We start from the raw sequence: 25,802 nt of genomic DNA on the forward strand, positions 1-25,802 counted from the left end.
TAATAAAGATATCAATTATCATTACGAAAACTCCATATGTTTGATTTATTTCAAAAAAAGTCAGAAACGAATATGTATGGAATAGAGATATTTGAACCACCAAGTAAAGAACTGTTACAAGTAAGGAAGAAATGAATAGGTTTAAATAGGAAGCAACATAAAATAAACCAAATTTGATACCCGAGTATTCGGTTTGATAACCCGCTACTAGTTCTTCTTCCGCTTTCGGTAAATCAAAAGGTAATCTTTCACATTCTGCTAGGGACAAGATTAGAAAAACAATGAAACCCATAGGTTGACGCCACAAATTCCATCCCCAAAAGCCATATTTTTATTGTGCGTCAACTATATCAACTGTACTTAAACTGTTAGATAATCCTAGTCGATGATGACATTACTGTTACCATCTCTATTACAGAACCGTACATGAGACTTTCACCTCATACGGCTCCCTTAAAGCCTTAAAAAAAATCTAAGAACCGGTCTGATTATTTATCCCTGATACATCTCTAAGGTAGATAATATTCTATTTTATCAGACGGTTCAGAATTAGACCTATTGAATTTTGTTTGTTCTAAATAAATAAATTTTAAAATAAATACATTTAATAAAGAAAAAATAAAATACATTTTAACATTTCTTTAAATAAATAAAAAAAATACAAAAAGTACTTCTGAATTTATCTCATCCTATAAAAAATTCAAATTCAAATTTGTTGATTAATAACTTAATTCTTTCATAAAATACTCTTTTCAAATTATCAATAACTCCCTCATCATTTTCGATTACGAAAAAGAATCATACATGTTCATTTTTTAAATTATGACATGAATTCTATCTCCATAAATATGGATATAAGACAAACAAGAAAAGGGGGATCACTTTTTTTTTCGTTCTTATCCTAGTCTTTTTTGTGCAAGTAAAATAAAAGGGGACTTCAAAAAATTAAACGATTATTTCGCTTCTGATAGTTATTTATTTAATCGGTGGATGGAAGTATACTCTGGATCGGAATTATGGGGAGTACTGCCTTATTTTTTCTACCAACGAAAAGCCCCAATTAGTATTCTTTTTCTATTATACATAAATATAAATGTTCTTTTGGATATTTTTAAAAATATATGTTACTAATCAATCAACCTTGGGAAAAACAAAAACTTCTACCTATAATTTAATTCATTTTTTCACTTAATTCTTATACATAGAAAATGAGACTCAATATTTTTACTGCAATTTAAAATCATCATCTTTTCTATTAACTATAAATAATATAGTATTCTATAAATTATATTCAAAAGAAGCTATTTTATTGCACTCATATAAATATCTTATTAAATTCTTCAATCCGAATGCGGAAAAAAATCAATAGATATATATATTCAATTTATTTTCCTACTTTACTACAAAGTACTATAAAGAGAGGCGTATAGCAAATAGTATCAAAAAATTTATGTCTCAACAAATCATTGTTCACTTACGGCAAGTGCACCGGATCGCACAAGTAGTATAAAACGGTAAGAACCGAGTATCAAACTCTCGGGGAACTTGTGTTACTTGGTAAGCTATTTTGGTGAATAGGTGTCTGGTGTGAAAAGCTAAGTGTGAATATGAACAGGTATGTAAACTATCTATGCAAAAAGAAAAATCACGCGAGAGAAATGATGTGTAAAAACAAGTAGAAAACGCGTTGGTCTTCCTAATAGGTGCCTAATGCTAAAAAGATATTTTCTATCTAACAATGCTCATGTGTTCCTATGGTGTCTCCTGAGATGCTAAACCCCGATTCCTCATGATAGTTTAGCCTAATCCTGATCAAGCATCATCCTCAGATTCCTCTTGTTGGACTAAACTCAACCAGGACCGCATTAAGACAAACATACTACAATTAAATTATCGCACCCCGGATCCTCGTGATAGTACAACAACTTAGCCCTGTCCTATCAAGGTCATCAGAATCAGACCAATTTCCACTGTTGAATGACCCTAACAAAGCATGCATCTGCGTGATCAAGGTAAAAGCATACTAGAATGAAAAGCTGATAGCACAGAGAACACACAAAACATCATTAAATAGATAGAAAGATATTTACATCAAGTACCTACAAGGAAGATCCAACAGAGGATTTTAGCTTTCCATAACCAGGAAGCCTCCTTTACAACAAAGAGAAAAACAAGATGAAAGATTGCAAAAATACAAGGGGTGAGGATGTCTCCTTCACCTCTAGGATCTCACAACCACTCACAAACTCATCTCAAGCTCTTAGAACGGCTTTCGCTTCCAGCTCTGGTCTTTGTAGATCTTCATACAGCAAAATCTCTCAAAACTCTCTGGAACTTGGACCTTTCTCTCTCTAGAATCACTAGACATGCAAAGCTTCATCTCTCAGCCCAAACTCCCTTCACAAAATCTGATTTCAGGCTTAAACAGGTGGCCTTGTTCGTGCTCATGCGCTTAGCGCAATTCTGAACTGCTTAGCGCACATGAGTGAATTTCGGCTTAGCACGTGTTTTTCTCGCTCAGCGAATGGAATGAAGCAGTGCACTTAGTGAGATGAAGCGGTGCGCTCAGTGAACCTGTACAGCTCATCTTCTTCCAGATACTTCCTCACGCTTAGCCAATGAGTGTTGCGCTTAGCGGATGCTCCCTAAGCCAGTAGATTGGCTTAGCGAGAAGGTGAAAAATAGCACTTTTTAGAGTCGCCTAATTAACCTGAAATTGAGAGAAAATGATTATTAAACACCCAAAATGGAAGTACTAAGTATTTATTACCTATACTTAACATAAAGTACTTATAACACTACAAAATAACCATAAACTGGGGAAGTTTGATACATTTTACACAGGTTTTATACACAAAAGTTAGTTGTATTCATCGACTAACAACTCCCCCAAATTTACAATTTTGCTTGTCCTCAAGCAAAAAGAGAATAGCTCACTTGTCCTCATGTGACAATAACATGCAGTGATCATGTACAAAGGTGTATGCAGCAAAAATTATTGATTGCATGATAAGAAAAATAAAGCATTATGTACTCATCACTTGTCTTTCACAAAATATTCAGCTATTCAAATAGAAGAATAAAATGTAAGTTGTACCATTAGATGAAGTTAATCATAAGACAGAAATTAAGGAAAGTAGCTTAAACCACAGTCTCACGGCTACTGTTTCACTCAAGCACAAGTGTTGAAGCTATTCATTAATAACAACTAACAAGAGATCCAATCTTTGAATTTAATCTCATGCCATAAAGTCAGAAATGTATAAACAGAATCAGAAGGACTTTCCCAGGCTTGTAGTGAGGCTTGGCTACAAAAATTCATTGGTTTTTCTAGGATTCAAAGATTTAGATTCTAAGAGAGCACAAATCCTAGACTTATCCAAGTGATCTTTTCCATACAAGTAGCTTTCTCACCATCTTTTCCTATTACTTTGTTCTGACCTTATTATAACAACACAAATTTTTTTTTTAACATACAACTTATTTGTTGTGTGTGCTGATGCTTTTACCCTTTTCTTTACATCCCTATTAACTTCACTCCCTCAAATTTTTGGGTAAATTTTCCTTGAACCTTATGCTCTCCTAGAATCTAAGCAAGGTATCTGGAGATAATTTTTTAGGTTCAGGGTTCAAATTTTTTACAATATTATTCAGCTCAGAAAGGGTGCAAAGGATACAATTATCATTCAAGATAAGTTTTTTGGTCAAAAGGCTTGTATATGCACAATCATGGCCATCATCATGTCCTCATTTATAAATTTCATACTAAAATTCAGAGATTCATGCAAAGATTATTACTCACAGCTAGTCGTTCACTCATAGTGTAAGATCACACTTTCACCAGTTTTGGTTCAAGTCTTTCTTTCTCAATCAATCTATCTACTGACTAACAATTCTAATTGCAAGTTCACAATCTTGTTCTTTCTTTGTCTAACATACACACTTGCTCAAACTCATGAAAAGAAACACAAACTCCATCACAATCATGCATTCAATTCAAAACCAAGTCATACACCAATTTTCACAAAAAAAAAAGAGATAAAAGTGTTTTACTACCATGTCCTGGAAATCAAGTCAAACTGTTCCATATGCTTCAGAATAAGCAAACCAGCTACCCAAAAGTAAAACTAGCAGTGTATATAAACATAAAAGAAATATTGTATTGAAACCATAATCATAATAATAATAAACCACAAAGCAAAAAAAATAAAACATCATCAAAAATCAACAATGTCAACAGTGTCTAAACTGGGGAATCAGTGAGAGCAACAGCTTCTCCAGATGACGAATCAGAAAGATTGACAATTCCTCCAATTGGGGAAGCAGGGGGGTCAGCTGTTTCTCCAACTAGTGAATCAAGAAGGGCAGCCACTTCATCTGATGATGCATCGGAGATGACAATCAGAGGTGGAGATGAGGGAACTACTTCAAGCTCAGGAGAAGGGGGTGGATTCACCACTGGAGATTGTGGGCCAGCTGGCTCTGGATCAACCTGCACAGGTGTGGGCTCAGGAGGAGAACCCTCGTTGGGTCTCACCAATGGAAGTTGAGCTTCAGACCAGGCTACTTGCTCAAGAAAATGCTCCATAGGTATGATTGGCCTGTTATGAGCCAACTCTTGCAGGTTATGCATGATAATAAACTATCCTCGGAATAAGCTTTGTAGCATAGGGACTAAAGTTAGTGAACTTTGGACATTCTGTCCTATGGTTACTGATGGAGGATCTGGAGTGGATGATGAAGGGATGTCATCTGTTCTAGCCTTTTTTTTCTCAATGCCATCTGTAACTAAAAAGAACTCAAAATTGCTTAGACCAAAATTGTTTAAGTTTAACAGCATAAATAAAGGCTGAAATTAATGATGGGTGCTTAGTGGGATACAACTCGCTCAGCGCGCCCTGATAAACATAACATATTGGCTTAGCTGGAGCCAAGCTCACTTAGCCTAATAGTTGTCGTGATGAAATGCGCTTAGCTTAGGTAGATTCAGCTTAGCGCGAAGCTTACAACACAAAATTTTCTAAGTTACCTTGGCTTAGCGATTCAGCCTCGCTTAGCCACAAATATCTCAACAGGAGGATGAGTGTTCATCCTCACAAGATGAACTCGCTTAGCGCAGTATGCACGCTTAGCGAGTTTGTCTAGAAGCGCATATCTTCAATGAATACCGATGAACTCGCTTAGCGAGTTCATCGCGTTTTCCAGAAAAAACACAGAAAACGCAGTTTGTTTCCTTGTCTTTTTAAGCCTCTAAAAGGCATTATCAAACACACAAGACAATTGAAAATATCTACACATCACAATCATATAAAAAGTCCTAATTTTTACCTAATCTAAAATCACGAAAACCCTAAAGATTGAAAACTAAAATCTATGGTTTTCTACCCTAAGGTTTAACAACAAAAAAGAATGAAGGGGGTAAGGAACTTACTTGTATCATTGATGCTTTGATGTAGAAGAAGGCGAAAATGCAGGAAAATGAGTGCGAGAGAGAAAATGCAGGCAGTTCAGCAGTTTCCAACAAATGTGAGTGTAACTGCCATTACACTCACATAAGCCGTTTTGCTTTCTCGAAGTGACGTTTGGATTTTCGAAGATGCTCACTTAGCAGCACCGTGCACTTAGCCTAACTATGAAATTCAAGTTTTTTTTTACACAGAGAAGGGACTAGCTTAGCGCGCAAATAAGGCCGCTTAGCGAGTTTTGCAGAGCAAAATACCTGCAACTTTCGCTAAGCCGGGCTCTGGGCCGGCTTAGCTAAAATAATGCGTCTAGATTATAGAGGGATATGCGCTTAGCGGATGATGGATAGCTTAGCGCAGACATTGCCGCAAGCATATGAGCTTAGCTCCATGAACCCCAGTTCTAGCCGCAAAGAACTGAGCTTGGCGGCAACGACTCGCGCTTAGCCGAAGTGTATGATGGGCTTAGCAATCAGGTTGCAACTTAGCCGAATTCAGATCGAATTGAAGTTGGCTTCGCTCAGCCTTGGCCAGCTTAGCGGATCAAATCAGCCTCAGATGCAAGTATTGAGCGCTAAGCGCTTGAGACTCGCGATTTAGCGCATGAAGAAAGATGCGCTTAGCGTGAGGCTTGCGCTTAGCGAAAGGACTATTTTTCAGAAAATGTTTTCTAAGTTATTTTTCAGTCCTTTCTTCAACAAATAGAAACCCTTATATCTAACATTCAAGGATAATCTGATATACCCCATTTTTCAATGATCACCAAGCAAATTCCAACTATATGCAATGCATGAAAAACAAAATGAAAAGAAACTCAACACTGGGTTGCCTCCCAAGAAGTGCTTCTTTAACGTCATTAGCTTGACGCATAGCTTAATGCCTTCAAGGTGGCATGAAAGTCACATAGAACACATCTTTCTTGCAGTTTCGCCTTTTAGCTAGAAATTCCATGAACTTCATGTATTCTGGAAGTACACTCCAAATCATTTCAGGAAAGGTGTTAGTGATTAAAGAAAGAATGGCACTTAAAGTTTCCTCATGCTCTCCTTGCCTTCCTTTCTTGACAATCAGTTGATGAGGAAGGTTATTGATTTGGAGAATACTTTCTTGTTGGTTTTCTACTGTTGAGTACTTCTCCCATTGTTGTTGTGCTTGTTCCTCATCTTTTTCTCTTGACTCATGCTCTTTTATAGGGTTTTCCTCTTGAGCTTCAACCTCTACAAAGTATTTTTCTCGTCTAGACATAAATTGAGTCACTTCTTCTGCCAGCTCACCAACCTGGATTTCTACACTTTGGAGTGCTCGTTGAGTTGATTTAGTTGTTTCCTTGAATTGCATCAACAAATTATCCAGATTGGAACCTCTTTCTGCTTCATTTTGATAGTAAGGTTGTAACTCTGGTCCCCCTTGAAAGTTTTCTATTGAGTAGCTCTTGCCAAAATGAATTTCATGATTTTTCATTGAATTTTGATTGGCTTTTGAGCTAGCATGGTAAGCCATGAATTCCTCAAACACACTTTCAAGATTAGGAGTTCTTTCTTCTTCACATTGATTGTAAGGACTTAACTACTTTTCCCACCTAGAGTCATTCATGGAGTAGAGATGACAATTGTCATTGTAATGCTCTCCTCCACAAAAATCACAATTGATAAATGGTGGTTGGCTGACCCTTGATCGTGTGCTGTCAAAACATACATTCCACCTCTTAAAAAGCTCTTCCATTTCTAAAATTTTGTCATGGAATAGGTTCTTCTTAAATTCAACACTGCAAGCATAGACTCTCAAGAAAGAAAAATTTAAATAGAATAAGTAAGAAAGATAAAAGTACTAAATAATAATAAAAAAAAACACAAAACTTATTGTCGTAAGATCTACTGAGTTCGCTTAAACTTAGTGGTGTTGTTCTGTATTGCAAGATTTTTTTCTTCTTCGCTCTGTGTTTTTCCTCCTACAATTGGCTTTAATCTCCAAATCTCATGGAACTAAATCATTTGCAGAAGATTTACTATGCATACAAAACACTAACAAGAGCAGCAGTCACTAAGTCAAGAGGAAAACAAACATAAACAAAAACAAATATTCTCAAGTAATAAAAGAATAAAGAAAAGACACCTAAAAATGATCTAACTTTCCAAATAAAAAGAATTTCCTCGGCAACGACGCCAAAAACTTGTTCGCTTCCGGAAAGTGCACCGGATCGCACAAGTAGTATAAAATGGTAAGAACCGAGTATCGAACTCTCAGGGAACTTGTGTTACTTGGTAAGCTATTTTAGTGAATAGGTGTCTGGTGTGAAAAGCTAAGTGTGAATATGAACAAGTATGTAAACTATCTATGCAAAAAGGAAAATCACGCAAGAGTAATGATGTGTAAAAACAAGTAGAAAACGCGTTGGTCTTCCTAATAGGTGCCTAATGCTAAAAAGATATTTTCTATCTAACAATGCCCATGTGTTCCTATCGTGTCTCCTGAGATGCTAAACCCCGATTCCTCATGATAGTTTAGCCTAATCCTGATCAAGCATCGTCTTCAGATTCCTCTTGTTGGACTAAACTCAACCAGGACCGCATTAAGACAAACATACTACAACTAAATTATCACACCCCGATTCCTCATGATAGTATGACAACTTAGCTTTGTCCTATCAAGGTCATCAAAATCAGACTAGTTTCCACTGTTGAATGACCCTAACAAAGCATGCATCTATGTGATCAAGGTAAAAGCATACAAGAATGAAAAGATGATAGCATAGAGAACACACAAAACATCATTAAATAGATAGAAAGATATTTACATCAAGTACCTACAAGGAAGATCCAACAGAGGATTTTAGCTTTCCATAACCAGGAAGCCTCCTTTACAACAAAGAGAAGAACAAGATGAAAGATTGCAAAAATACAAGTGGTGAGGATGTCTCCTTCACCTCTTGGATCTCACAACCACTCATAAACTCATCTCAAGCTCTCAGAACGGCTTTCGCTTCCAGCTCTGGTCTCTGCAGATCTTCACACAACAAAATCTCTCAAAACTCTCTGGAACTTGGACCTTTCTCTCTCTAGAATCACTAGACATGCAAAGCTTCAGCTCTCAGCCCAAACTCCCTTCACAAAATCTGATTTCAGGCTTAAACAGGTGGCCTTGTTCATGCTCATGCACTTAGCGCAATTCTGAACCGCTTAGCGCACATGAGTGAATTTCGGCTTAGTGCGTGCTTTTCTCGCTCAGCGGATGGACTGAAGCGGTGCGCTTAGTGAGATGAAGCAGTGTGCTCAGCGAACCTGTACAGCTCATCTTCTTCCAGATTCTTCCTCGCGCTTAGCCAATGAGTGTTGCGCTTAACGGATGCTCGCTAAGCTAGCAGATTGGCTTAGCGAGAAGGTGAAAAACAACACTTTTCAGAGTCGCCTAATTAACCTGAAATTGAGAGAAAATGATTATTAAACACACAAAATGGAAGTACTAAGTATTTATTACCTATACTTAACAGAAAGTACTTATAACACTACAAAATAACCATAAACTAGGGAAGTTTAATACATTTTACATAGGTTTTATATACAAAAGTTAGTCGTATTCATCGACTAACAATCGCACGTAGAGATATTGATAACACACATAGAGTTAATGGTATTTCATAACTAATCGATTGAGCAGCTTCTCGTAGACCACCCAAAAAAGAATATTTATTATTTGACCCATATCCTAACATAAGAAGTCCAATGGGAGCAATACTCGAAATAGCAATCCATAAAAAAACACCAATATTCAGATCAGATAAAACAAAGTTATAGCCAAAAGGAATTACTTAATAGCTTATTATAATCGATATGACTGATATAGATAGTCCTATACTGAATAAACGAATATCTCCTCTAGATGGAATAAGATTCTCTTTGAAAAGTAATTTTGTTTCGTCTAGGAGAGCTTGAAGAACTCCAAAAGGACCTGTGTATTCAGGTCCAATACGTTGTTGTATCCCTGCGGATATTTCCCTTTCTAACCATACAATTGCTAGTACACTTATCGTAATTCCCAATATAAGAATCAAAATAAGGGCAAATACCCATATAATTCCATATATCTCTTTAAAAGATTCCAATCTGAAAAAAAATGGATATCTTGTATCTCTGTTAAATAAATTATCATTTCAACGATCAACTTCTCCCATAATAATATCTATGCTACCTAGTATTGTCATAATATCGGCCAATTTCATTTTTTTAACTAATTGAGGAAGAATTTGCAAATTGATAAAACCTAGCGGATGAATTTTCCATCTCCAAGGAAAACCATTTTGATCCCCTGTTAGAAAAATTCCTAATTCTCCCTTGGGGGCTTCAATTCTTACATAAAGTTCTTGTTTTGGCAATTCAAAGCCGAAGACGGTTTTTTACTAATAAATCGATACTCAAACTCATTCCATTTTGGCTCTTTTTCTCTATCAAAGCAGCGAATTTCTAAATTTTCATATGGTCCGCCGGGAATTCCTTCCAAAGCCTATTGAATAATTTTTATGGATTCCTTTCGAACTAAATAACGAGCTAACAAATCTCGTTCTTTTTGCCATTGAACTTCCCAATCAAATTCTTCGTAACATTCATAATTATCCACTTCATGGAGATCCTATTGTATTCCAGAAGCCCAAAGCATGGGTCCTGATAAACCCCAATTTATTACTTCCTTTATATCAACTAAACCTACCCCCTCAACCCGTTCTAAAAAAATAGGACTTCGCGTAAGAAGTTTTTGATATTCAACAATTCTTGTTAAAAAATAATCGCATAAATCATAACATTTATTTATCCAACCATAAGGTAGATCACCTGCTACCCCCCCCCCCCCCCGATACGAAAAAAATTATGCATAATTCTCATACCCGTCGCAACTTCAAATAAATCATATATTAATTGTCTTTCTCTGAAAATATAGAAGAAGGGGGTTTGTGCACCAATATCTGCCATAAAAGGTCCTAACCATAGTAGGTGAGAAGCTATACGACTTAACTCCAACATTATTACTTGGATATAACTGGCTCTTTTAGGTACTTGAATATTTCCCAATAGTTCTGGTCCATTTACAATTATTGCTTCTGTGAACATAGTAGCTAAATAGTCCCAACGTGTTACATAAGACATATATTGTATAATTGTTCGATTTTCCGCTATTTTTTCCATTCCTATGTGTAAATAACCCAATATAGGTTCACAATCAATAACATCCTCACCGTCTAGAGTAACAATAAGTCTAAGAACACCATGCATTGATGGGTGGTGAAGCCCCATATTGACTATCATGAAGTCCTTTCTTGTAGTTGAGATATTCATAGGTTTTTCCTCGATTTATTTTTTTATGAATCGCTTAAAAAAAAAGTTCATCAAAATTCAAGATCTAATAAATCGAATAATTGAGAATTACTCTTCAATTTAACGAATTTGTGACTCTCGAATATCAAATTGATTTATTAATTTTTTACACCGTATTCTATCTTTCTTTGACAAATAAGACATCAATCTTTGTCGTTTGTCTTTTCGGTGCAATTCAAAATGTGAAGTAAGTCTTTGTATTCTATTGGTAAATTTGAATATTTTAAATTCAACCAATCCTAGGTTTTTTTCTCTTTTTTTCTTGTGAGATAACAGGTATAAATGAATTTTTTACCATAAAAAATTAAAGTTTTTCCCTACTCTTTGCTTTTTACTTTTGATAGATATTTTGATTGATCAGTAATATTAATGACACTAATTTTGAATTTTTTATATAAATCTGAATTTACTTAATTTACTTAAGAATTCTTGATTTTTTTACAATTGAATTGATTCTTATAAATAAAAAATGGAATCCATGCAATATAAATAGATATAAAGGAACTGTTTTTATAGATTCACCATAAAAAATGGTATACTTAAAAAAAACATAATTTTGTGGATTCTTTTTTTACCTGAGGTATATATCAAAGAATTAGTATCAATGTCATGCCATAATGTGTGTCTTTATTTATGTTATGTATCTATATCTATCTATATAGATAGATATAGATATTAATTTGTCTTCTATTTATCATATAGATATGGTAAATAGACGACAAATTTGGATTAACCAATTTTCATTCGCGGATACATATGTATCCTTACTATACTGAACCGGCTTCCATTATGGGTATTAAACCAATATCGATTTATACAAGCTAAATCTCCTAATTCATATTTTGGCCAAAGAAAAATTTTGAAATTCATCAGTTTTTTTTTATCTTTCTCAAAATATTTTCTTTTTTTAGTCAAAAGTGAAAAACCATTTTGGACTTTATTTTGATTATAAAATATTGTGTTTCTATGCATACTATTTATATTATTTGGATTTAAAAAAATTAGAATTCTCAATTCTCTACGACGTCTAGCGGATAAAATGTTTTCAGGAACAAGTAAATCATAATTATCTTTTTCTTTTTTTCTATTATTTTTGGATCTCTTGTTCTTGTAATATATTTATAAAAAAAATTCTTATTAACATGAATTTTTCTGGGTATTTGTGATAAATTTTGCGTTTATTCTTTTGAATTAATGAAAGACCTACGGTTTGATACATAAAAAATTATTTATTGTTTTTTCTAGACAAGCGAACTGGTTCGATAACAAATATTTATTTTTTCATAAATTTGTTATTTTCTTTTTCCTTAAGCCTAGAAGAATTAAATTCTTCTGATTTTGAATCATCATAATATCTAGACCTAGTTCTCCTCTTTGAATAGAGGCTATTGTAATTTCTCTTAAATTTTTTAATCTAATCAGGAGACAATATATTTTGACATTGTTAAATATTCTTTGACCTAAGAAATTATTCCAATTCAAATGTAAAATCAAAAAATTTCGTAGTAAGAAATTTAGTTCTGCCTCCATCTTGTTCTTGTCTTTCTTTTTCTTTATACCCTTACTATTATTTTCACTATCTGATACTACATAATTGTTTTCAATATCTTTCTCTTGGTTTGAGATAGATAATTCAAGATTTCGTTGATCAGGGTATTCTACTTTTGCCCGATTTCGAGTCTCTAACTCCAATTCAAGAGATTCATTTTTTTTCTTTCTAGTAATGTTCGTTTTATTTTGACTAACATTTTGATTTACATTATAAGAAAAAAAAAGTAATTTGATTGGTATAACCTGCTGTGAGTTACCCTTATATGCATCATAAAATATCACAAATTTTGAAAAGAACCAAAATTCTGGATTTGATATGGAATGATTTAGTATTTCTCTATTGATTCCCATCCAATCAAAATACTTTCTATCCAGATTTTTTTCCATATCTAGAATCGCATCTTCCGATATATAATTCTTGATAAAGAGATTATCTATGATATCAAATAATTATTTTTTATACATGTTGTAATTAGAAGAAATCACTTGGTTTTTTTTACTTCAAATAGGGATCTATATCCATAAATATATAAGTCTTTCTTATCTGCATAATTGATAAAATTATAGGATAAAAGATCGTATCTATATTGTTTTCTAATTTTTTTTAATGTGTCTACTTGTTGTTTTTTGTAAAGAATTAATCGGCTTCTTTCATATGAATTGCATTTGGTTAAATCCTTATTTTGAGCTATACGATATTCAATTATTCTATTTCTCCATTTTTGTGGTACTAATTTGGACCATCTACTTTTAGATAAGTCATATTGATAATAATGATCCTTTAACCAATTTGTCCATTGATTTATTACAGAATTGAGAGGGTTATTAAGTTTTAATTTATAATGAAATATTCCTTGTGCTCCAAAAAAAGAATCATTTATTTCATTTTTCAGAAAAAAAAAATTCATGATATTGAAAAACAGATCGTAACTTATAGATGTTTAGGTTAATAATTTGGGTGTGTAATAAATTAAAAAATACATATGCTTGTGACAAAAAGGAGATGTCACAAGAATTATGTGAATTCGAATTTCTAGTATGAAAATATTTGTGTAAAATTGAAATAAAGCGAATTATACTTTGATTTGTTTTATAAATTCTTTCTGCATTTGCTTCATTATCATAAATGGATTTATTTAAAAAAAATTGTTAATTCAAGAAAAAATTGTATATTGATCCTCGGAATACACCTGATATATAGAAATATATCTCTATATGTCCTTTTCATGAAAAATTTTAAAAAAAGAATTTGATCTTCGAGTTAATCGAGCATTTCTTCTTCTTTATAATATCTATAAAAAAAAATTTCGAACTCTACTCTTTTACTATCATAAGTTGTTTTGTTTGAATGAATATCTGTCTCTGAAATTACAAGCCCCTTTTTAATTTTTTCAATTTTTTTATAACTGCTTTTCTTTTAGCATTAAGATCCTTTATTTTATTTTTTTCAATGAACAATTTACTGAATTTATCAATTGAATTGAAATGGTTGTTTCAGAAATCATTGGATTATTCTTATAAATTGTTGAATCTTTTTTGCTTTCGCTCAATTCATCTATCTTTTTGAATTTAAATTTAATAAATAGCATTTTGAAAAATTGTTTTATTTGGCTTAGAATACTTTTGAGAATACTTTTAAGAATACTTTCGATAATACTTTTGCTAATCCTTTTTGCTTTTTCTATTAAGATAGTTAGAAACAATTTCAATTTTTCACTTAAAACTTTTAGAAGTCGAAAAGTGAAAATTTGAAATTTTTTCATTTTTTTTAGTTCTTTAAAAATGGGGTAAAAAATGATGAAAATCTATTTTTTGGGAGAGAACTAGAAGAGGGCAAGTCGACTTCCATCCCCCAAACTGTTAGAAAACAAAAGTTCTTTTTTTCATTAGATCCTTTTTCTTTTCATTGGATCTTAGCTTAGATTTGTGCCAAGGTTTGAGATGAAAAGGAAATAATATCTTTATCTGAATATCATATGTTAGCCATTTTTTTGGAAATTCTCTTTTGGATAATTGAACACCATTATATGTGTATTTAATATACATTTCTCTCTTCCAATCCCTATAATCTTCCGACCATTCAGGAAATTGAAAAAAATAGTATACGAGCAATATTTTTAGTTATTATCAATGAAGGTAATAAAATATATTTTCTAAGAATGGATTAGGTTATTAATAAAATACCTCTTATTACTTGAGCAAATATAATGTTATCTCAGGCTTCTACTATTTCTATGTGTTTTCTTTTCTCATTTTTCTTTTTTTTCCTCTTCTTTTTTCAAACTCAATTTTGCCCTTTCATCTGTATAACTAGAAATTTCAAATTTTTTCCATTTTTTACATCCAAATTTTGAACATAAAAAAGATTTTCATTGATTTGAAACTATCAAAAGAAAAGAATAAAGGTTTTTCAATTTTATCCAAAAAAGGGGGGATTGAACCCTTTTTTGAAAAAATTTCCAAGTAACTGTTTTATGCTTTGAGCACGTATAGATCCTTTGATTATGTCTCGCCAAACATCCAATTGTGGGGAATATCGTATTAAAGCCAATTCATTTTTTTTTCAGCGTTATCAGTATCTCCCATAGGATTATAAGTATCATACTTCTTAAAAAATTTATCTAGTTGTTCCAATTCATCAATAAATTTGTATGACCATCGAGGAACTATTTTACAGATTTCATTTATTCTGATACACTTTGTTCTATTTCCATTTACTATTATTTTTTCGTTCAAATAAGTTCTAATTGCATCAAATAATATTTTTATTATTTGTTTTTTTTCTTCTTCATAATTAATTTTGACTTGTTCATGTTCTAGAAATAAAGAAAGTGCTTCAAAACTCAAGCTTGATACTAATTTTTTTGAAAATTTACTGATTAGGTTGAAAAAAAATGTAATTACTAAAGATTTTCTATCAAATATATTTCTTTTTTTCTCTAATTCTAAAAAATTACTATTATTTTTTTAAAGTATTATTAGAAATAAGGATATTCATTGATTCCGAAATCTGTAATTCGGACTGAATGAAAGGGTTCACTTTGACCGTTAAGAAGAGTAAATAACTCATTTTTCCCTTGTCTTTGTTTCTGTTGCATTCTATCTCATCATATCCCATTCTGTTCTGTTCTGCGATAATATTTGAAGTGTAGGTTCGGGATCCTTTCATGCAGTTGTTTAGGGTCCATTTGGTTTACTACGAAAATTAACTCCACACACCACTGCACACAATGTAAAATCTATGGCTGAGCTTAATTTGGACACACATCTCGATCATATTCAACAAATCAAGACCAATTCTGCCAAAATCTAAAACAAACGGACACTTTACGAAAAATAATTACCGAAAAATAATGTCATGTCAGTGTGAAGACCAAGTCTTTATAAGGATTTCTTGGGCAGATGGAGACATCATGATGCATGCAAGCATCACTATGCGAGAGAGAATCCAACAAACCTGACACCTAGCTTTTTCTATATCTTTCATTATCCTCGGGGAATCATCTCTAAATCCATCCTGCAACAGCACAATTCATAACAATCAACACAGCATATTTACCGGCCAAACCCTATTTAAAAGAACAAGACAAATACACATGACCACACCAGCATTCCCTGAACCTAAAACTGTGTATTTACAAGCCAGAAATGAATAAACTGTCAAGACAAGTGATTCACTGCTACTATCCATCACAACAGGAAGAATGACAACTTACCATACAACACAAGTACACATAAATTCCATTGTGAAACATTAGCGGTGTTACTGGCTAATTCTCCAATAAAATGAAGGATATCGAATCATGGATTGTCATGTATGGTAAGATTACTAACTTAACTAAAAATTACTAAGATACATAAAATTACCAAGTCACTTTAAAAGTCATGTCTAGGGTGATTTCTACCTAGTTGACAGTATTACGCTGTGTATCAACATTAAACTCACAAATAAGTTGTGAACACGTGATTAGTAATTACTACAACTACTAGCTAAAATTTATGAGTTTCGCTACTTCTTTCTCATAAATTTCCGCCTCAGAATTTGTGAAAAGGGAAAAAAAAAAGAGTCCCTGCTATGAACAAAAAGTTATGATCTTGGGAGAAAAGAAAAAAAAAAACAGATGTGTAACAAACTTATAAAACAAAAAGAGGACAATTGTTTTTATAATAATAATTGTACATCATAACATCTTTTGTAAGCTTACACACATCCTTTAACTTGTGCAGATTCACATCATTGCAGTAAACCGGCTTCCTTGAGAGCAGCTTTATATTCTTCAACACTTTGTGCTCGCACCTGCACATTAACAAAAAATAATGTTATTATGTAAGATGAATATCTTCACAACTCTTTCCAAACAATAGCAAGGCAAAATCCAAATTTGCAGAATCAAATGTTATGCATCATGATCCAATATCCATCAAATAGCATACCTCAGTTACACGAGTGCCAAAATGGTTCTCGATCTTCGACATGAGCCTTTCATCCAATTCACCACATATCAGGTTAAATACAGCCCCTGTGAATCAAATGAAACAAATGGAAAAGAATAACTTCACTATTTTGTATCATTGCTGTAAATGTCATTCTTAATTTAATGAAGAAAGAATTATGAATTACTTTCTTTAGAATAAAAAGGATAAAGCAAAAGAAAAAAAATTACCCTTGCGCCCAAAACGCCCAGCTCTGCCAACCCTGTGCAAATACACTTCATAATCTGGCTCATCACGTACACCGTATTTCTTGGGAAGATCATAATTGATGACCAAATTAACCTGAATAAATATGCATTCTTAGGATGTCATCACATTGAAGAAAAAAAAGAGGAAATACACAGAATAAGAAGAGTGAAAGAGAGAGGAGAACCAATTCAGTACCTGTTGCTGATCAAAGCCACGAGCAAGAATATCTGTTGATATAAGAACTTGGGTCAAACCATCTTTGAACTCCTTGACAACTTTGTCTCTCTCTTCATTACTAAGAGAACCTTGTATAGATGTAACCTCATAGCCCAACTTAACAAGTGCTTCATGTGTTAATCTTGCAGTAATTTTTGAGCGCACAAATATAATTGTTTGCCCCACATTCTCTCCTATTTCAAATATGTAATCTTTTACCACATCAATCTTAGCAAGTTCATCAGGACAATACACTTTATATTGCTTCACTGCATCTAAAGATAGTTCTTCTTTCTTTACAAAGAGTTTATTATGATCCATCCTGACTGTCCTTGAAACGAAATTCTTGACGGTGTCATTAAATGTAGCAGAAAACAAAAGAACCTGGAGACATACAGGCCAATAAAAGTTTTCTCAGATAAACAAGAAACTTGAAAATTAACTACATGGAATAAAAATGACAGAAACATTTGAATCACATATATAGCAAGCAATCTAGGTAAGAAGCTAAAAGGTTTATTCCAATGCAGATGCAGTGGTTCTGTAGCACCAATAAGTGTAACTAGGAACAGTTATATAAATTATATTTACCCTCCATGCAAATTCAAATTTACTTATAGCAATACAGCAATACATTATTGTCTATGCAATATTGTTTGAGTGAACCTTTGACTATTAAGATGAATGAATGGCTTTACATTGTATCTTTAGGGTAAGTACAATTTTGCATGAGCTAATGAAAAGACAGGTTGAAGCATGGGTGACTATAAATTACACATCATGTCTCTACATGTATGTTAGCATGAACATGTGCAGAAATTTACTCCACAAGTTGAGAAGGCTAAAAAGATATTCATGAGCTTAATTTGGGCACACATCTCGATCATGTTCAACAAATCAAAACCAATTCTACACGAAAAATAATGTCATGTCAGTGTGAAGACCAAATCTTTATAAGGATTTCTTGGGCAGATGGAGACATCATGATGCATGCAAGCATCACTAATTACTATGCGAGAGAGAATTCAACAAACCTGACACTTAGAATTCTCTTTTTCTATATCTTTCATTATCCTCAGGGAATCATCTCTAAATCCATCCTGCAACAGCACAATTCATAACAATCAAGACACAGCATATCTACCAGTCAAACCCTATTTAAAAGAACAAGACAAATACACATGACCTACACATGACCACACCAGCATTCCCTGAACCTAAAATTGTGTATTTACAAGGCAGAAATGAATAAATTGTCAAGACAACTGATTTACTACTATCCATCACAACAGGAAGAATGACAACTTACCATACAACACAAGTACACATAAATTCCATTGCAAAACATGATAAGGTAAAGGATATCCAATCATGAATGGTCATGTATGGTAAGATTACTAACTTAACTAAAAATTACTAAGATACATAAAATTACCAAGTCACTTTAAAAGTCATGTCTATGGTGATTTCTACCTAGTTGACAGTATTACGCTGTGTATCAACATTAAACTCACAAATAAGTTGTCAACACATGTGATTTACTAATTAGTAATTACTACCACTACTAGCATAATCACAATTTCCAATTCAATTCAATTGTAACCTATTATATTCTGAACTAACCTATCCTCCAATAAATCACACTAAAGTTCAACAAGTATATACCCAATAGAATTACCTCAGCAAGCATTTGATCAGCCTCATCGAAAACAAGAATCCTCAACCTCGTGGTCCCAAGTTTCTTGAAGCTAATAAACTTCTTGACTGTCCCTGGGGTCCCAATCACCACCTGTGCCATAATAGGTGCCCTTTTCGATACATGAACCGCATCCCGGTCCAATGGCACAAGGCACTCGGATGCAATCCCCGTGTACTTCCCCATCCTGCGGAGCACCTCGATGTTCTGAATGGCCAGCTCCCGGGTGGGGCAGATGCAGAGCGCCTGTGGAGCCTGCACCTTTGGATCGACACGGCTAAGCATCCCAAGCACGAAGCAAGTCGTCTTGCCAGAGCCATTGTGTGCCTGCGCAATCAGGTCCCGATTGGGCGGGCTAAGGATCATCGGCAAACTGATAGCCTGGATCTTGCTCGGCTTCTCAAACTTCATCTCCACATAGAGCCCCTTCAAAAGCTCTGGCGAGAGGCTTAGGTCCTCGAACCTCGCTGCCGACGTGTACGGCGTATCGCCAGAAGTAACCTGAAAACAATTCAAAACCCTAACCGATCAAACAGAGAAACATGATATTGCTAACCTGAACTCAATTCAAAACCCTAACGGATCAGAGAGAGAAATATTATATTGCTGGAGGTAGCATGTGCTAAATTCAAAACCCTAAATAATAATAAAACAAAGAGAGAGAGTGGTATTGCGAGCGAAACGCACCGCTTGAATATTAGAATCGTCGGGGTCGTCCAAGAGTTTTGAAGAGTTCTTTTCTTTGTCGTCGATGGTTAACGCTTCCAGGTTAACGGAGGAGGTTTCTGCCTCGGCGGTGGAGGCGTTGGTTTCTTCGTCCGCTTCGTCGGCCCAGCTTTTGGTCGCTGGAACCGGAGGATCAGCGGTAGCGATGGTGGCGGCGGTGGACGACGGTTCTGCCATGTGATTCGTTGAAAGGGGCCTCTGATTCGTTGCGATGTGATTCTTTGTTGCTGCGAACACGCGTTTTGCTGCGATGGTGGCCCAGTTTTTGTTTTATAAGTTTGTTACACATCTGTTTTTTTTTTTTTTTCTTCTTTTCTCCAAGATCATAACTTTTTGTTCATAGCAGGGACTCTTTTTTTTTTTTCCCCCCTTTTCACAAATTCTTTGTGGCGGATTGAAAACTGAAATAATTAATTGTAAGTTTTTGGCTTTACAAATGTGAAATTGCTGGTTTTAAAGAGAATATATAAAATATATTTTTTTTATTTATTTACAAGTTTTAAGTATTTAAATGTTTGATGGATTTGGGAAAAAATTTAAAATTTCAAGTTTTAGATAGAGGAAAACTAATGAAATGATTGTAGAGAAGTATTGACAAATAGTAGAGTATTTTTTAAACAAAATATAATGAGAAATTTTCTAATTGAAGAGGTTAATTAAATAGGAAATAAAATTCACAATTTGTGATTAAAAATCTAAATTACCATATTTATTAATAACCTTTTTTAAAATGCTTTTTTATTAGCTAAAATGAATTAAAAATTACTTTTTTTTAACCACGGTGTCGGGGGTTCGAATTCCTTCTCACCCACAACCGGCCAAAAAAGGGAAGGATTTCTCCCTGGGGTAGGAAAATCATGATCGGGTTAGCAGACTCAAAGCTATGGAATTTGTGAGTACTTTGTAGAAATGGAATGATCTTACCTTACTGTTTTCTGTTTATTAAAAAAAATATTCATAAATCATGGAGTCAAATACCCCTATCAAAACGTAAAGGGCAGAGGGGTGTTTCGGATTCTACTAAAAGGAGATATCATTTTGAAATTCCGCTCACACCAATGTGACCGAGGTTCAGTGAAGGTCACAAAAATAACATCAATGCTGTAAAAAAATAACTTTTACAATGTCTCATTTTCAAGGGTTTTTCAAAGGAAGTGTAAAAATACCTTATTATAGTACCCAACACACAAGAGAAACTAAGAGCAACTCAAACTAACTAGGAGAAGGGTTTAGAAATCAAGGTTACCTCAGAGAAGCTTTGAAATGGAGGATTGGGGGAATTTTCTCCACCGAATCCTTGAGGAGGATTCTGAGGATTTTGCTCAAATTAAGATGTTCCTCTTGGTGTGGGGGTTCGACTGCAAGCAATGGCGGCTCATGGCGGCCACCGGTGGTCGTGGGTGGTGGAGGAGGAGATGTTAGGGTTTGGGTGGCGTTTTGGAGAAGAGGAGAGTGAAAAATTGTGTTTTTCTCGTTGAGGAACGTATTTATAATCTACAGATCTCGCTTAGTGATCTCGTCTTGCTAAGCAGGAGTCCACTTTTCTCGCTCAGCGTGCAAATTCTCGCTCAGTGCAACTTCTTCTGCACTATGGCTCGCTCAGCGCAATTCCCTCTCGGGTTGGAATTGCGCTTAGCCCTCCCTTCTTGCTTAGTGAGACACCATAAGTTGTTACTTTCAAAAATCCCAATAGTCAGACTGTGAAGAAATGTCTTAGGAAGCTCTAGACAAAATTTGAAGATGATCCAACGGTTAACGAATCCGAGATCGCGATTTTACTGGAATAGGTTTAGGTAAAGTTTAAAATCTCATAATTTCAACTTATCTCAACAAAACCCCCACATAACTCAACATCCACATTAAGAAATCACACATGACTAATTCAAGCCGTACCTCCTTTCAAGTCAACCATATAGTCAAATAAAACAATAAATACAATTAAACATCGATTTATAAATAGTAATATTTCAGGGTGTTACAATACTTAACAAGACCCAAGTGGAGGAGGATGAAGGCCCAGAGGCAGAGGCACTACCAAGAATTTTAATTGTTGCTGAAGGCCTAGACTAATTTGAAGGCTCATGTCAAATATGTTCTTTTTTATATTTCTATTTTTTTGTTGTCATTTTGGCCCAAACTGATTTGAAGGTCTATGTTTATTTCTATATTTTTGTTCAGATACACTATATGTATTGATTTCATTTTTAATAGAGGGACTTTTTTGACATTTGGTAAAATTTTGTGAGAACTTCTCTCTAGGTTCCTCGCTGAACCAATCTCAGACTTATCAAGGTAATCCTTGTGGCATCTACCCTGACTTATCTTCCCTCACTAGAAGTGGCATCATCCAAAAACTCTGTAACCTGTATCAAGCGATCTACTCTTAGTAAGGATTACATCAGGAAATCTAAACTACATGAAAGGGGAGATGATCCTTTTAAAGTATTGGAACACATAAATGATAATGCATATAAAATTGATTTACCACTTGACTATGGTGTAAGCAACACTTTTAATATTACTAACTTTAAAACACGTTGCTTCCCCTTGATTCACAAGCAAGTCTCTTATCCTAGGTTACGAGAGTTTATCCTTTATCAGTTCAACCACTTAATCCAACTCTGTCGCAACCTACCCTTCGCCGGGAGGGCGACGCGTGACTCGCGGGATGCGTGTTCCACGAAAGGAATACGCGCGGAGTCGCCACCAACGTTTATTTGAGGAAAACGTCGAAAAAACCAGAAAAGACGCGATCTACGAACTTTTAAGTGAAAGGTTCGGGAGTTGTATTTACGCACGGGGAAGGTATTGGCACCCCACACGTCCGCCCCAAGGGACGGCAGCCTTTAATCGAATGTGCAAACATGACTTTGATTTTTACGTTCCCTTTTATGTCCTTATATCTTTTATACCCTTTTTATATTTTTTCTTTTTTGTGGTCGACAAGGGTGTTTCCCTTTGCTCCTACGTATTCCTCAATTTGGGATGAGAAAATCAGACCTACGTAGTTCTTTCGGAACAAAGTGTTTGGTTTAAGTTTGTTTTTTGTCTTTTTTGCAAAATATGTTTTTTATTTGAACAAAAGGTCATTTAAGGTGTTGGACCATTAAACGGTCTTTTGATTTTGAAAGGAGAGAAACGTTAAGGCATTGGACCATTAACGATCTCTTGTTTTTGAAAGGAGAGAAACGTTAAGGCATTTGGACCATTAACGATCTCTTGGGGTGGTCGACAAAAGCGGGGCTTTTGCTCCTACGTATCCTCAATTGCGATGAGGAAATCAAACCTACGTAGTTCTTGCAAAAGCGGTAAAGTTACATGTTGATTTTATGCTTTTGAACGGTCCATGTTAACCGATAAAAGCAAAGAGGACCGTTTAAGGCGTTGGACCTTAAAACGGTTTTTAGTGATTTTCGGACAAAACTTGATTTGTGAGTCTATTTTAGTCTTAGTTTCACTTTGGTTATTAATCAATTCATTCAAGGAAACTTCCAAAGAAAAACGTCCGATTGATTTTTTTAATTTATTTTATTCAAAGATATTTTGATTATTTTATTATTATTTTTCAAGATATTTTGATTATTTTATTATTATTTTACTTTTTTTGGTTTAACCGAGGTTATAGCGTGAACGATCGGTTAGATTTCGTTTTAACAGTGATTAAACGAGATTACAACACAAATGATCGGTTGAAATTCATTTTATCATTTATTAGACGAGAAAACGGCTTAAATAAATGGTTAAAGCACGTTAAAAACGGAAGAAAAGAAAACTGAAAGTAAACGAAATTAAAGTGAAAGTACACAAAACAAGAAATGAATTGAAAGTCTCGGATTCGAAAACTTACCCGTTGAAGAACGAAGAACGAACGAAGAACGGATGAAGAACGGTGAAGAACGACGAAGAACGATGAAGAATTTCCACAGAATCGCTTACGGAAGCGTTACGGAAGTACTTCGACTTGATTTTTCTTCACGAAAACGTGTTTTTGCCCAAAATAGCCGAAACGCATACCCAAAGGGGTCTTGAACCTTTTGAAACAGCTCCCCCCTCCCCTATTTATAGAAAAAAAAGAGGTGCTTGCCGCCCAAAGACTTAATGAAGAAGATTTCTAAGCGCACCCGAATTACTAAGTTCACCCCCCTTTTCGTATTTTACGGAAAAGTTACGGAAGCCTTACGGAACTGTTTTCGAATTTGATTTTCATCTTTTTTCTTTTCCCTTTTACCAATGTTAAGTGGAATATGCTTACCCAAGGTTTTCGGAAATTTTACGGAAGTATTACGGAAGCCGCGGAAGCCCCGAAAACCATTTTTCAAAAACGTGGAGGAGCTTGCCGCCCAGTTGCTTCCTCCTTAAGCAACCCAACTTCCAAAATGTTCTGGAAGGGCCTAGATTTGAATTGCTATTTACACCCCTATCTTGATAAGTTCACCCCCCTTACCTTTTTTGGTGATTCTTTTTTTGTAAAGTTACGGAAACTTACGAATCTCGTAACGATACTTGTTTTCTTTCCGTAATGTTACGGAACCTTGCGGATTACATAATCATCCCCTTTTTGACTTACGGAATGTTACGGAATCTCACTTAATTATGCAACGATGCTTCCATTTGATTTCCGGTGTGTCACGGAAACTTACGGATTGTGCATCAATATTTTTTGGTTTTCCGGCATGTCCTGGAATTTCACAAATTGCCTAATAATGGGTGCCAAGCACCTCACAAGGACCAAAGAAAGGTCGCATGTCATCAAGCAAAGGTCCCCGGACGAAATTAGGGTATGACAGTTGCCCCTCTTTACTTGTCTTTTATTGGAGATAAAAGGAAAGTAAAGATAAGACACTAATTTCGTTCCTCTCGATTTGACGAGAGTCGCGGGTGACCGTAAAATCTCCACATGCAAATGACTTGTTGTTCCCGGATTTTCACAAATTGCCTAATGATGGGTGCCAAGCACCTCACAAGGACCAAAGAAAGGTCGCATGTCATCAAGCAAAGGTCCCCGGACGAAAATTGGTGTATGACACTAATTTCGCTCCTCTCGGTTGACGAGAGTCGCGGGTGACCATGACTTGTCATTCCCGGAATTTCACAAATCGCCTAATGATGGGTGCCAAGCACCTCACAAGGACCAAAGAAAGGTCGCATGTCATCAAGCAAAGGTCCCCGGACGAAAATTAGGGTATGACACTAATTTCGCTCCTCTCGGTTAACGAGAGTCGCGGGTGACCATGACTTGTCGTTCCCGGAATTTCACAAATCGCCTAATGATGGGTGCCAAGCACCTCACAAGGACCAAAGAAAGGTCGCATGTCATCAAGCAAAGGTCCCCGGACGAAAATTAGTGTATGACACTAATTTCGCTCCTCTCGGTTGACGAGAGTCGCGGGTGACCATGACTTGTCGTTCCCGGAATTTCACAAATCGCCTAATGATGGGTGCCAAGCACCTCACAAGGACCAAAGAAGGGTCGCATGTCATCAAGCAAAGGTCCCCGGACGAAAATTAGTGTATGACACTAATTTCGCTCCTCTCGGTTGACGAGAGTCGCGGGTGACCATGACTTGTCGTTCCCGGATTTTCACAAATTGCCTAATGATGGGTGCCAAGCACCTCACAAGGACCAAAGAAAGGTCGCATGTCATCAAGCAAAGGTCCTCGGACGAAAATTAGGGTATTACACTAATTTCGCTCCTCTCGGTTGACGGGAGTCGCGGGTGACCATAAAATTTCCGCATGTAAATAACTTGTTGTTCCCGGAGGAACAAAAGGTGCAGAAGACTATGTCAGTCTCTGCATGCTATCAAGCGTTTTGTCTTACAGATAGCAAAAGAATGTTTATACGGATAACCACTCGGGTATTTCCGCGTATCATCGGGCCCGCCGCCTCTGGATGACACAAGGGTGTAGAATGACCAAATTTTGTCTCTGCTTGTCATCGGGCCCGCCGCCTCTGGATGACACAAGGGTGCAGAATGACCAAATTTTGTCTCTGCTTGTCATCGGGCCCGCCGCCTCTGGATGACAAAAGGGTGCGGATAACCGTAAGGTATCTTCGCGTATCATCGGGCCCGCCGCCTCTGGATGACACAAGAGTGCAGAATG

The 25,802-nt window shown here is 35.2% G+C and overlaps 2 protein-coding genes across 3 annotated transcripts; both read right to left on the reverse strand.

The window, feature by feature from the left end:
• Window positions 1-267: 267 nt before the first annotated feature.
• LOC114397681 (NAD(P)H-quinone oxidoreductase subunit 1, chloroplastic) lies at window positions 268-9,984 on the reverse strand. Its single transcript, XM_028359853.1, is given in 3 exon segments — window positions 268-375; window positions 9,057-9,563; window positions 9,566-9,984. Coding segments are annotated over 3 exon segments (594 nt in total). The 5' UTR covers window positions 9,609-9,984; the 3' UTR covers window positions 268-331.
• Window positions 9,985-15,598: 5,614 nt separating this feature from the next.
• LOC114397682 (DEAD-box ATP-dependent RNA helicase 38-like) lies at window positions 15,599-20,037 on the reverse strand. Of its 2 annotated transcripts, none has more exons than XM_028359855.1 (8): window positions 19,659-20,037; window positions 18,954-19,472; window positions 18,310-18,375; window positions 17,255-17,659; window positions 17,041-17,152; window positions 16,811-16,896; window positions 16,582-16,673; window positions 15,599-15,893 (listed from the first exon to the last, which is right to left on the reverse strand). In XM_028359855.1, the coding sequence occupies exons 1-7, from the start codon at window positions 19,872-19,874 to the stop codon at window positions 16,611-16,613; spliced, it is 1,467 nt and encodes a 488-aa protein (XP_028215656.1). In that variant the 5' UTR covers window positions 19,875-20,037; the 3' UTR covers window positions 15,599-15,893; window positions 16,582-16,610. The 2 variants fall into 2 exon arrangements, with proteins under 2 accessions (XP_028215656.1, XP_028215655.1); XM_028359854.1 differs by having other exon boundaries at window positions 16,586-16,673; window positions 19,659-20,036.
• Window positions 20,038-25,802: the final 5,765 nt, after the last annotated feature.

This window comes from Glycine soja, chromosome 18 (assembly GCF_004193775.1).
Source record: "Glycine soja cultivar W05 chromosome 18, ASM419377v2, whole genome shotgun sequence".
Taxonomy (NCBI): domain Eukaryota; kingdom Viridiplantae; phylum Streptophyta; class Magnoliopsida; order Fabales; family Fabaceae; genus Glycine; species Glycine soja.